Source organism: Camarhynchus parvulus, chromosome 1, assembly GCF_901933205.1.
Source record: "Camarhynchus parvulus chromosome 1, STF_HiC, whole genome shotgun sequence".
NCBI lineage: Eukaryota > Metazoa > Chordata > Aves > Passeriformes > Thraupidae > Camarhynchus > Camarhynchus parvulus.
The window spans coordinates 111,245,152-111,258,167 of NC_044571.1; the positions used below are offsets into that span (position 1 = coordinate 111,245,152).

The 13,016-nt window shown below is 36.7% G+C and overlaps 1 protein-coding gene across 4 annotated transcripts in view; it reads left to right on the plus strand.

Moving 5' to 3' along the window:
- Positions 1-13,016, plus strand: part of DCAF6 (DDB1 and CUL4 associated factor 6) — a 74,482-nt gene that overhangs the window by 45,398 nt on the left and 16,068 nt on the right. For 2 of the 4 annotated variants that reach the window (XM_030949688.1, XM_030949431.1), the window contains 5 exons: positions 161-220; positions 5,709-5,814; positions 7,842-7,957; positions 8,729-8,812; positions 8,981-9,302. In XM_030949688.1, the coding sequence (XP_030805548.1) occupies positions 161-220; positions 5,709-5,814; positions 7,842-7,957; positions 8,729-8,812; positions 8,981-9,302 (688 nt within the window). The remainder of the gene's footprint in view (positions 1-160; positions 221-5,708; positions 5,815-7,841; positions 7,958-8,728; positions 8,813-8,980; positions 9,303-13,016) is intronic. The other 2 variants (XM_030949513.1, XM_030949602.1) reach the window with 2 other exon arrangements.

Sequence of the window (13,016 nt, forward strand, 5' to 3'; positions counted from 1 at the left end):
TGTCATGCCTAGAAAATGCAATATGGCTGGCTGCTCATTAAACAAACCCAAAGCTTCCTTATGTTGCTGCTTTTTTATTTTAAACTAACATATGATCGTGACATTGCTGTGCAGTTCTCTGCTGCTTATGTTTTAAGTTGAAATCTCGTTTTTGTTTCAGATTCTCCTTCTTCAGTGGTTAACAAACAGCTTGGATCCATGTCACTTGATGAGCCACAGGGTGCGTGTGACAGGAAATGCGCTATACCCAGCCATAGCTGATTGCAATGCTTCTTTTAAAGTTGCTTTTCATGATGAGAAACAGTCTAAAAATGCTGTTCATCCACATATAGTAGAATTCTGTAAGCAGATCTGCTGGAAACTCATTATTTAATGATCAATATGATTAACAGAGTGAGGTTAATTGTTGTTTTTGAAAGCCATCCTAAGCTCGATTCTTCATGCAATTACTATGGTTCAGTGTAGGTACAGTAAATGTCTCATGTGTTCTACAGACAGAATATTTTTGTAAAATGCAAAGTAAAATTAAATATTTAAACAGGTTGGGTTTTTTCTGAATGGTTCTTTTTGCAGATATCAAGATTGCAATAATCTTTAATTTCATAATGCCATATTATTTCTCTTATCCATGAGTGATGTGCAGCTTTGTAATTCCTGCACAGTTTGCACCCACTGTGCTGAGGTGCATCTTCCCTCTGTATCCCCTTGTCCTTCACCCCTCCTGCTGAACAGGTACTGGTGTTTCTTGTAGGATCCCTGTGGACTGGACAGAATGCTTGGGAGCTTTCTCTGTGCCCATTATGCATCAGTCTCCAAACTGTGAGCACTAAAGTGGGCCAGAGGTGACCCTATTCCAGCTGCATCAATGTCACCTGTAGGGAATATTTATGGCTGAATAATTAAGGAGTGATAGATGCTAATTTAAAAATAGATTGCTGTACACTCTGCATTATCCTTCTATATCAAAGCGTCTGTAGAGATTTAATAGCTCAAATCTCACAAAACAGCTTTGTCTTCTTTCACATTCTAAACTAAAAAGTCATTTTGAAATCCCACATCTGAAAAATGGTCTGTTTGGCAACTATTGAGATTATGGCTTACTTTAGGATGCCAGAACGTTGGGAAAAAAAGATCAAGCTACACCTTGACAAAATAAATTCATTGTGGAAATAACATTTTGTGATGAAATAACCTTAAACCTCAATGTGTAAATTTGCTAATTATTCATGGTTTAGTAGTCTACATCATTCCAACAGTCAGGTTTAAATGGAAACCTTGCTTATAACAAGTGGCCAAGTTATGCTTTCTGTTCTGGACTCAGAATAAAACATTATTTGATCAGAGTAGAATAACCTAGAACTAACATAGAAAGTCTGTAAGATTTCCTAAGATTCTTACAACTAAAAATTTAGGAAAACTGATTTTTTTTCCTCATTAAGTTACTTGAACTAAGAGATTCCCTCTTATAGAATCACTTCAGGTTTTTTAATATGCAAAAAAACCCCAACCGAAAATACATTTGCTTTTCAGTACGCCAGTTCTCCAATTGTTTTAAGGCAATGTTTTTCTGCTTTGTTAGCAGACAATGTTACTTCTAATTTGTAAAACTAGGAATTTGAAAAAGGAGCAAATTTATTAATAAATATTTTGTTCAAATGATAACCAGAAAGAATAGTTTGCTGAGATCCAGTTGAATTTCTGAAGTTTAACTGCATTAGTTTCACTTCCATTTGAAGTCTCAAAATAGTGTAAGTAGTTAATGAAGGAAGTCGTAACAGTTCTTCTCATACAGAATTACCTTTCCTTCTTATTCTTGCCTTCTCTTAATTTAGTACTGAATCAGCTGTCTTCTCTTGGACCTGTTTCTCTTGTTGGCATTCATGTTTTAAGAATGGTTTTGGGTTTAAAGATATTTTTATTCTTATTGCAATCCCATCCATTTATAATGCCAACATTCTGATCGTCCAGCAGAACCCAGAAGTCATTGCTGTGTGTACAAAATGGTTTCAAATGGATCACAGTCATCTACACTTGACTTTTTAAAAATGTTTTGGACTGTGATTGTAATAGTGGAGGGTTGGCCTTTAGATCTATTGCAGTGTTAGGATTTTAAGGTACTGCCTTAGTTGGAATGAATAAAGAGGGAACCTGAGGCCTGATTAAATTTCATGTGTTAAATTCTCACAGAATTCCTGTTTTTCTGAAATATACAACTTATTTTCTCCTCTTTGGATCAATTTTTCTCCCTTCCAGAAGTATCTCTCTTAGGTCTTCACACAGAACATTGTGCTGGATAGGAATTATTTTGTGGTTTTTTAAATGAGAAGTTATCTATCCTCTTCTCATGAGGTTGCCAATAGATGAGTGAACAGGGCAGCATTTGAGATGTGGCAAACTGCCTTGAAGTTCCTTACAGTGTTAGTTTAATTAGGAAATGCACTCTGTAAACTTGTCCTTATGCACTTACCTCTTTATGGTTGAGAGCCCCAGTGTCTGTGAGGTTACACTTGCACAGGTTCATTTTCTAAGGGAAAAAGTGGGTCTGAAGTTATGCAGTTTGGCTTGTGGATTTGCTTTTCATGTCAGGTTATGAATGAAATTTTGTCTTCAGTATTAAGAGTGGTAGTTTAAAAGTGTCTCCTTGCTGTAGGCACCTGGAGAATGGGCCATTTAATGGGAGTGTGCTTTAGACAGTGTTGTTAGTATCTTCAAAATATCTTGTGTTTGGTTGTAAAATTAAGTAAAGTTTCAAGGTATTTTTGAGGAATTTAGAATGAAATTTAGTAAGGTGTTGACAAGCTACAGCTTTCTTCTGTAACAGTGATTACTCTGCTAGAGTTGGCAACCAGATTAATAAACTGAATTGCCTAGATCACAGAATTTGGACCATTTTCCTCTCCTTCTCTTCATTATCAGTGTGAAGTAGATCTGCCCTGATGGGATGAATTTATTAGAGGAAGAGAACAGACCTTCATCTTAATCTGGGCAGTCTTTAGCCATCACATTTCTCCCAGAAAACAGAGTTCAAGATTTGTAGGGTTTATGTTATGCTTTCATAACTGAAAGAATGTTCAGTTATGTAGGAGGCAAAGCATTTTCTTCACAGATGCTCCCAGTCAACTTTTCATTAGCAGTGTAAATTCAATATCAAATATTGAACCACACAACTAATTCTCTGCGGTTTATTATCAGATTCTTCTCTCATCTGTCTTGTAAAAGGATTCTTGTTGTTATTAGCATCTGTGTTATGCCCTAAAGCTACTTGAAAGAGGAAACTGACCCCATCCAAATTCTAGTTGGTTTTATTGTAGATTTAGGAAAATGCTATTATCCAGTATGGTTTAACAGCTATCTGTTCCCAGAAACTTGTAAAAATAATTTGTCAGTCAGTGCCTTCTTTAGTGAAGTCTACATCAATTCTTCTAAATTTTTGGGTGTGGACAAATAGGAGCATTGCTTCCAGAGCAAGTGTAGCCAGTCCTTATGCATCTTGGTTAGATTTTCAGACCCTGAGATTTTAAGAAATACAATCCTGGTATTCAGTTAGGCTCGTTGTAGGTTTGGTTACTTTGACTGGCAGCATTAAATGGTTTTGTGCTGAAGCCAACCTTGCACAGCAGTAGGAAGTCCATGAGTAAAGTCATTATTTGGGGTTGACTTATGCACAGCAGGAAATTGTCTGTCTTTAGCTGGGTTCCCAGCTCAAAGATCTGTCTTGTCTGAGGCTGTTAAAAGGAAGCTGAAGAATTCTCCCACTCTCACTTTTGGCTTTCAGCGTCAGTTCCTGGTGACTTGTGCAGTATGTGGGATCAATCAATATTTCTACTTGCTGAGGAAGGGATGTTTGAAGTCTGAACAGACATTTATAAAAAGAGAATTTATAAATCATAGATTGTCAAAAAATAGAGGAAGCACTCATTTAGTTAAGAAAGAATGTCACTTTTGTTCAAACTGTCTGTATAGCACTATAAAATATTTCCTTACATTTCGTAGGTTTCCAGTTCCTTAAATAAATTTTCTTTTAATCAGTTTCATCCTTGCTCCACTCTAACAAGAGTGTAACTGGAACTTTTAATTTAAAGGGGCTATAAGCTTTTTTTCCCATAGAGTGGGGCCCATACCTTGTGTATTATTAGGGTCACGATTTTGTAATTGATTAATTCTCTTTCATTTAAAAAAAAGTATTCTAATTTGTTCTTTCAGGGGTTTTGTGGTATGTTTTGGGTTTTTAAATTTCTCTTCAGAACATGAGAAGTGCATATTTAAAGTTCCTTGGCACAGCTGATTACTGCTCTGATCCTGTGAGTGGGCTTCTGCCTGTCAGCAGTTTAAAAATATGAACATTGATTGTTAGCTTAAATTCTGATGTGCTATCTCATAGTTGCTATAATTTAATTGTATCTCTAAAATTAGGTATCCTGTGCCAATACTGTAGCCATTACTGTTATGACAACAGCCTTTTTAGTGGGGAAATTTGTAGGCTTGTGTTTGAATGCAACATTAGGTTTTAACTGACTTCCAAAGATGATCTGCAGCTTTTCCTTTATTACACTTGTCAGTGTGCTGCCAATACTGCAAGGATATTTATAGTCCCATTTCTGTATTCTAGAAACTGAAGAAAGGACAGAAGGTTTTGTCCAAATAATCCTGAGATAAAAGGCTCAGTAGTCAGGAAAAGCAAGACTGCAGAGACTTTTAGTGGCCATTTGAATACACTAAATAAACCTTCCCTCTGAGAGAATGGCACCTGTGTAGAGAGGCTCCATCTGATGCTGCTTTCCATGAACTTTTTAGTATTGCCCAACTTCAGGACTGATGGCAAACTTGCCATTTGTGGATAGGTGGTGACCATGAACTTTACTTCAAGGGGATGGATGGATGGATGGATGGATGGATGGATGGATGGATGGATGGATGGATGGATGGATGGATGGATGGATGGATGGATGGATGGATGGATGGATGGATGGATGGATGGATGGAGCCGTTCTGTTCTGAAGGAGCCCATTAACATCCTTAGAACCATCTCTGCAGTAGAGGAGTGACCAGTATGCTGTAGTTTTCAGTTCCATTCACTTCTGTTGCTTTTGGAAATTGTGAATGAGCCCATTTTACAAGTGCTCCCTTCTGTTTGCAGTTATTATAATATAAAATAGGGGTTTAAGCATAAAACTCTTGAAACATGAATTTACAGTACTTATATGACAACTGATTGACAATTTACATCAGGTTAAGGGTACTGGTAGTAGTCTGGGTTCTAAGTAGGCAACAAAGTAGAGGATGGTGATTTTTCTAGGCTGATTATGTCTAGATCTCATAATCTTTTTTCATTTGTATTTACTAAGGCAAAAAGACTGAATACCACTTAAAATAATCCTATTAATATATTTGCTATAAAATGGATCTGCTTATTAATGATTATATTGTGTGTACACATATCTATCTGAAATTTTATTTACTTGCATGTTGAAGGACAGCATCTCCTTTGTTTGCTCTTATGATTACATATAATGTTAGACCATTTTACAAGCATTGCAAATTTGGTGTGTTTACTCTGTAACTTTTTAACTTTTTGCTTGGGCTGTAAGAGATCTTAGACAATGTATATGTTACTGCCACATTTGATAATTAGATTAATCTTCAGAATTCTAGCAACTTTATGTACATTTCTAATGCCTGTTCAAACTTTATCAACCCCATATTTACAGAGAGTGATAAGCCACGAACAGGAACAGGTGAACCAGTTTTAAGTTTGCACTACAGTACAGAAGGAACGACTACAAGCACAATAAAACTGGACTTCACTGATGAGTGGTAAGAACCTAAGTTTGGTTTTGACTAGTTCATGATTAGCACATATCAATAACACTTGTCTGGCATAGCTATAAATTATTTTTCCTGTGGTTTATGTCTATTTTTAGGTGTATCTACACAATTTGGTTTGGTTTTGACTAGTTCATGATTAGCACATATCAATAACACTTGTCTGGCATAGCTATAAATTATTTTTCCTGTGGTTTATGTCTATTTTTAGGTGTATCTACACAATTTGAAATGGCTGTGGACTTAATGCATTCAGAACATAAGATAGATGTACTTTAATGTGAAATTTATACAAGAGACTTCTTTTTTGTGTATTTACTGTGAATCTCTATAATTACATAATTATTCTGCAAGTGACTCTTTCTGTGACTCAGTTCCTGAGTTGTAAACACTGAAATTGCCACATTTAGCCCCTCTTAAGTGCTGTGGCTTTAGACACAACACATGCACCTTGCTCACAGTTTGGGAACTTAAAACACTGATTTTTGCCTCCGATATCCAGAAAACTTTGAAAAAATTAGTTTTGCTATGATGCTTTTATGTAATTCTGCAGTTAGTCAGCAAATTCCATGGAGTTTGGTGGTGGGTAGTGTGGTGTGGGTAGTGAGAGGAAGAAGCATTTTCTGGTAGGACAAAGTTGCAAGTCATTGTCAGTTCAGAGGCTGACTAAAAACATTGTGCTGAAGAGTGGAGCAACAGGAGCAGGGTGCAATTCCATCTGACAAAATGATGCAGCTGAGAACAAATAACTCCCTAATCTGAGAATTGGAAGTTGTGAAAATGAAATAGAGGAAGACATGTAAATCCTACAAGTCAAAAAAATATTTTACTGTTTAGGCTGTGATTAGGTTTATAGAGAGATGAGACATAAAATAGCAAAAATCCTCCACCTGGTGTCTAGCAGCACCTTCTTGTCTGGCCATTCAGAAGCAATGCTGAAAATTCTGGTTTTAGAAGAAATACTGAAAGGGCTAAAAAAATTTTCCCTACAGCTTCCAAATCCAGTACAGCAATGAATGCACAGAATATTGCTCATCAAGAGGAGTAAGAGCTCTGATTTAACATAAGACATAAAATTCCTGAAGTCTAGACTGAATTCTCAAGAATCTCAACTAAGCATGATCTGTGCTGCTTCTAGCAATGTAGCATGTTAAATATTTGCTAATAACATACACAAATCAGAAGATATTTGTAAAGATACACTCTAAATTATTGAGAATCATGCTTATAATTGCCTTTTTTTTCTGCTTTTGTCCAATGATTTGCCTGAGTTTTAGGCCACATCACATAAGAAAGCTCAGCAACAAGACTGCATTTCCTGAAAGCTTTTGCTAAAGAGTCTAAAAACGTGAATTCCAATGACATTCAGGACAACATTTTACATATTTCCTGAGGATTCATTTTTCATGTTGTAAAGAGAAAATGGTGTCCCACAATAATTATCTAAACATGAATGGGGAGTAAGTGTCAAATACCAGCTTATAGTGAATCTTGAGAAATAACAAAACTTTGAGAACTGAAAGTCCATACCTTGAAAGGTACAGGAGTGATAATTAGAGTTGAAGGACCTGAAGACTTTTTTCTGAATCAAATTTTTAATTGAATGGGATGACATTTATTAGTGCTCAGTTGATAGCTTGTCATACCTATAATAAGATGATTTGTGATTATTTATACATGTAAAAAGTGTGCAAATAGTGAAATAAAGCAAATCCTTTGGAATTCTTACAATATTTGGAAAAGCAATGACAATATTCTTTAAAGGTAAAAAAAAAGATGGGAAGGAGAGAACAAGGTTCTGTGATGCAGAGGAATTGTGTGGGATGAGTGGCAATGGACACAATAAAAGTGAATTTTGAAATTACTGTGAATTGGTTGTAGCTACTGCCAGGAGCTCTCACTTTACTGCAGTGAGATAGACAATGCTGGTCAAGCTGTGCTGTTGAAATGATCTTATTTATTTATTTGTGTATTTACATGATCCTAAATTATTTTCTTTTTCCATGTTATGTTGCCAGGAGCAGCATAAATTCAAGCTCTAGAGGAAGTGGAAGTCATTGCAAAACTGAAGGCCAAGAAGACTCTGTAAAAACAAAAACCTTGGATGAATCAGGGCCTGATGGGGAAGAAACAAGTAAGATACATGGGATTTCTAATGCTAAGGCAACAATTCTGCCCTCCAATGTCCCTGACTCCCATTGCACACACTGGCAGTCTCATATGTGCACATGAAGGCAGAACACAGCCATAATCAAGCATGAATTTTGTAGGAAAGAAGACATTAACCTGAGATAGCTGTAATAAATATGAACATTAACTTACCTTGTCTTTAGTTCTAAAAACATTATTCTTCTTAGAGGATATTGTGCCTCGATTTGTATAGGAAAATAGAACAACTGCACTTTGCAGTCATAAATGAGTGCTTGGAATTCTGTTGTGTTTCTTTCAAGCTTTCACTGTTTTATTAAATGTGTTGTCTTGCTCAGTTCATTGCCAAAAGGGCAGTCAAGTCAAATGACCATTTCCAGAGAAATACAAAAAAAAAACTCCCTTTTAATAGACTGATAACTTCATTTGTCTTCAGAAATAATAGGTAGTGTCTGTATTAAGAGTACAAATGCTATTTTTGCTTCTTAAGTTCTCATAGCATAGGCTGCTAAATACATTAAGGAACAAGAAATGACTAAATTTTTCTCAGTTAGTGTGTTGACCTAGTCAACTAGATAGGTTTATATATACTGATTTTTATGGAACTGATAGCTGAGATTTCAGTAGAGACATTGACTTTGGAGTGGATTGCTTCGATTGGTTTCTTCTAGGAGTGCTGGTGTTGTTTAGACTTGCTTACATTATAGATGTGCATCTAATTGAAATCATTGGTTTACCATTAAATTGCTTAATTTAGGGGTTCCTGATGAATCTCTCAAGGAAGATGCAAGTGCTGAAGAGCTGAAAGGTACAGATGAAGCTGCAGAGACAACAGAAGCAAGTAGGTATCTGTACATAGCAAGTATGTATCTGTACTCTTTCAAGTAGTTATAGGAAGAAGTAGAGAATGAAATATTAACTCAGTTTGCATAATTTAACTTTGCTGACCATTTCTAAAATAGACTATAGTTGTTATTGTGACTTGTTTTCCCCAATATTTGCTTTTCAGCAGTATCAGATAAACCTGCTCCTGAGCACTCAGGAATTCAAGCAGAAAAAACCGGCCCCAATGCTGATGCTGTCGATGGGAACACAGAGGAAGAAGCCTCCTGTGAGCAGGGGGCACACCAAGCCCTTTGCAGGCAGAGCAGTGACCCCAGTGCCACCAGCCCTCTGGCCAGCGAGGAGCCTCAGTCCCAGCCGGAGTCCTCGGGGCTGGTGGCTCCAGACGACGCCTCCACCAGGAGCTCGGCCCTGCAGGAAACCGACGACAGTGATGACGATCCTGTCCTCATCCCAGGGGCCAGGTATCGAGGAGGCCCTGGCCACAGGTGAGGCCAATACCTGTCTCTGCTTGGCAAAATGCTTCTGGCTTTTTTTTCTCCTTTCTCTTTTCTTGTTTATTGCTTTGAATGAAAGATTGAGAAACTCAGCCCTCATATCCTTAAAGTTGTTCTTCGACAACTGGCCAAGAGCTTGATGACTGAGTGTAATTTGCCTATGTGTAAGATATGTACAGCTGCATTTTCCCTGCAAGCCAGGAAGGCTCTTGCAGATCTAATACCTGCTTATGCTGATCTCTTGCCCACTGAATGCTTCAGTGCTAAATATTTGCAGTTTATTTGTTATTAATCTCCCTCTAGTCGTAAGTATAGAAAGTTCATAGATTTGGGGACCGGGACCTACATTTTCTTTCAGTTGTACTTTAGGTGTTCTTATTCTGGCAAAGCAAGAGCTTTTAACTGCTCTTGTGCAGCAGTTGTGTGTTTGTAGTTCATATATTAAAACTGATGTGTTCAATTTTTCATTCTTCTTTTTCTCTGAAAGAGAAACTGTAATCCTTTTCCTTTTGTTGGTTATTAAATATTACTATGTATGTCAGTTAAAAAAAAAGGTAGACTGGCTGTTAGCATGAATAAAAGATGCATTTAGTAAGCTTTGTGCTTTTTTTACATGAAGAGCTGTACATACTTGTTTGATCATTCAGTAAACGGAACCCTCAATTTGCTATTGTTGGTTTAATACCTTTCTTTACTAATTTTAAAACTATAAAATTATTTAAGCAACATTGCTGTTGTTAGACTTCATACAATACCTTTAGCTTTAGATGTTATTTAACCTCATGTCACATACCTTTGCTGTACTCCTGTTCAAAGACAGTGCTATTAATTTCTTGTGCTAGCAATGAAGATTCTTCACAGGAATTTACAATATGTATTCATTAGGAAATCAGGGAGAATTTAATGGCTGTTTCTAGGCAGGGTTTTGAATAATTTGCAGTTAAAATAGAAATCGTGAGCCAGCACATTGTCAGTAGTGGCAAAAAGAACAGTCAGTGGTTGTTTATTACAAAGCACAAGTAATTCTGCTCACTAAATGACAGTTTTTATGAAGAAGCCAATATACACAGATTCTGTCTTAACCCATTAACTTTCCATGCAGTACTAAGTATTTGTAGGCAGATATGGAATGGCAGAAATAGTTTCCCCTGCAGAGCCAATGTTCATTATGATGCAGTGATTGAAGAGCAAGCTGTGAAAAGCCCTGCAATTTTAATCCCATCTCCATTTTCAAGCAGGATTCATAGCTTCTCTTCATGCACCATGTTGTCTCTACAATGTAATAGTTCTGTAGCAATGTGGTAAGAATTACACTTCCAGGTATCACACAGCTGTTTCCATTTCCCACTAGTGGGGACATCCTAAATGAAGTTACAATTTATCTGACATGCTTTCTTTCCTCTCTGTGCAGTGAGATTTTTTTCCTGTAACAGTTTAAATTTATCTCCTAGGAAAGATCATTCAGCTAACTGAATGATACCATTAAAATCCTTTATGCAGTCCCCTGCTCCCTTATTCTTCCCCCCAAATAAAATCTCATGCTTTGTAGTCAGTGTTGGTTTAGGATTTCCTGCAGGCTTTCATTGCTCAGGTTTAATACCTGACTAGATCATTTTGTTCTGCTTTTGTGTGTGTGCAAGCAGTGAAGTTTTCCAGTTTAGCTATTGAGCATTACATTTCCTCCTATTCTTCAGGTTTTAGGAGTTTCCAAATGTACTCTGAGGTATTTAGGAAAAGTAAGACATCCTGTGTATGCTCAAAGGAATTTGGATCTCCAGAAAGGAAGCAGACACATGTCCTAAAAGCTATAGCTCTAAGCCCTGTTAGTATTTATAACTCATATTAGAGTGAAAGGAACTGGAAGTTCTCTCTAGTAGTACCATGGCAGTTGTTATAGCCTAAAATCCCTTTCACAAAACTGATCAAATTTATATAAAATCCCCCATGTCCCTTAATGAGTAGGAAGCTAACTCAAAGCATTGCTGCTGCCTTGGGTATACATGAACTAAAATTAGTTGTTTTGTTCTGTGCTAACATTCTATTTTGATTGAAATAATTTTTTACACCCAGTGCTCATCATTGAATGATGTTCATCCTGTCCATTTTCAGGTTTTGTCTCCTTAGACTGAGTGCCAAGTTTTTCTCACTCTTAGTAGTAAAAATTAATGAGTTTCCTGTCATTATGCTGGTTTCTGTCTCCTCTTCATGTTTCACTTTTTGCCTGAATGTGGTAGCCCAGCCCCCTGCACTGTTTGGGTTTTGCTGGAGTAATTCTGTGGTTGTTACTCTTGGTCTAGAGAGGATTTTCTGAGCACAATGAGCTGGAGCTATGTCCTCCTTCTCTCTTGCCTGTCACTGTTCCAGTGGGGCTCGTGGTCAGACACAAGCCCTGCACTCTTCCCTACTTTGTCATTCCTAATTAATGAGTGTTCCCTTTTACCAGAAGGAAGCTCAGAGGTGTATAATTCAATTTTATACTGCTGGTTTTCTTTTTCTCAAGGCCCTACAGTCCCCCCTATTAATAAGTTCCCCACCCTCAATGTGCTGCATGGTTCCATTCCTACAGCCTGCTCAAGGACCAGTAGCAATACATGGCACAAAATTGCCTGCAAGTCTGGGGCTCCACTCCTCCAGGATGCTTTCTGTAGGCTTCTTTTCTCTTTCCTCACTCAGTAAATTGTGTTATCTAACAATTCATTTACTAAATCTCTTTTTTTTCGAGTTTATCTAATGCTTTACTTTCCAATGTGTCATAAGATAATTAATGGCATTAATATCTGAGTAATAAAGTAGATTTTTTTTTCTCTGTAGAATACTTAGGGGGAGCTGCTTTGGTTTTTTTTTTGTAGGTTTGGTTTGGTTTTGCTGTGTTTTATTTATTTATTTTTCTGAAGAAGAAAGACTAGTCTGCAATAATCTACCTTTTGTGAACATATTTTATATAATGAAGAAAAAAAGTTTCATTTTTCTATAGGACAAAAAATTTAAAAAAGGCTGTTGTAGCCTTCTGAGACAGAATGCAAAAAAATATTTGACTTATAAGCCTTTTCCAATATGTAGCATTACTGACTTTGTCTACAATCAATTTGTTTTTGTTTAGGCTGTGTTTTCTCATAAACGAAATACCACTTGTTTACATTGAGCAGAATATTCTACAGGTGGAGAAATTCAGATAAAGGAATCTGTCTGAGCCATTTGCCACTGTGAAGTACAGTTTTCTCCACTGAAAAAGAAGGGTAGATTTCTGATTCTGTACTCTGAAATCATGACCTGTAGCTTCCTCTTAAGGAAAAAAGTGGCAAAATTACCCTTCTGATAGCTCTGTTAAACAGAGCTCTAAATAAATTGAGAACTTCCTGCTACAGCTCACCTTATTTTTACTAAGATGGATGTAGATTTCAGATTTCTTAAAAATATTGTTTATTTTGCAAATCTAATTGTACAATGTTTCCATTATTTGAATATTATTTGTAGTTGTAATGTTTTCAAGCTGAGGGTTTGATCTTTTTCTCAAATAATCTCATATTGTGGATACTTATAAATCTCAGAACATAATGAGGATAGGTGGTTTCTCACCAACTGACATGAAGCTGAGATATCAAGAAGGACTGGGCAAAGTCTGCACCTGCTTTAATATTTTGAAAAGGACTTTAAATAGTAGCAGCAAAATGTGGAGAAATACCATGATCCTTTGACTGATTGGCT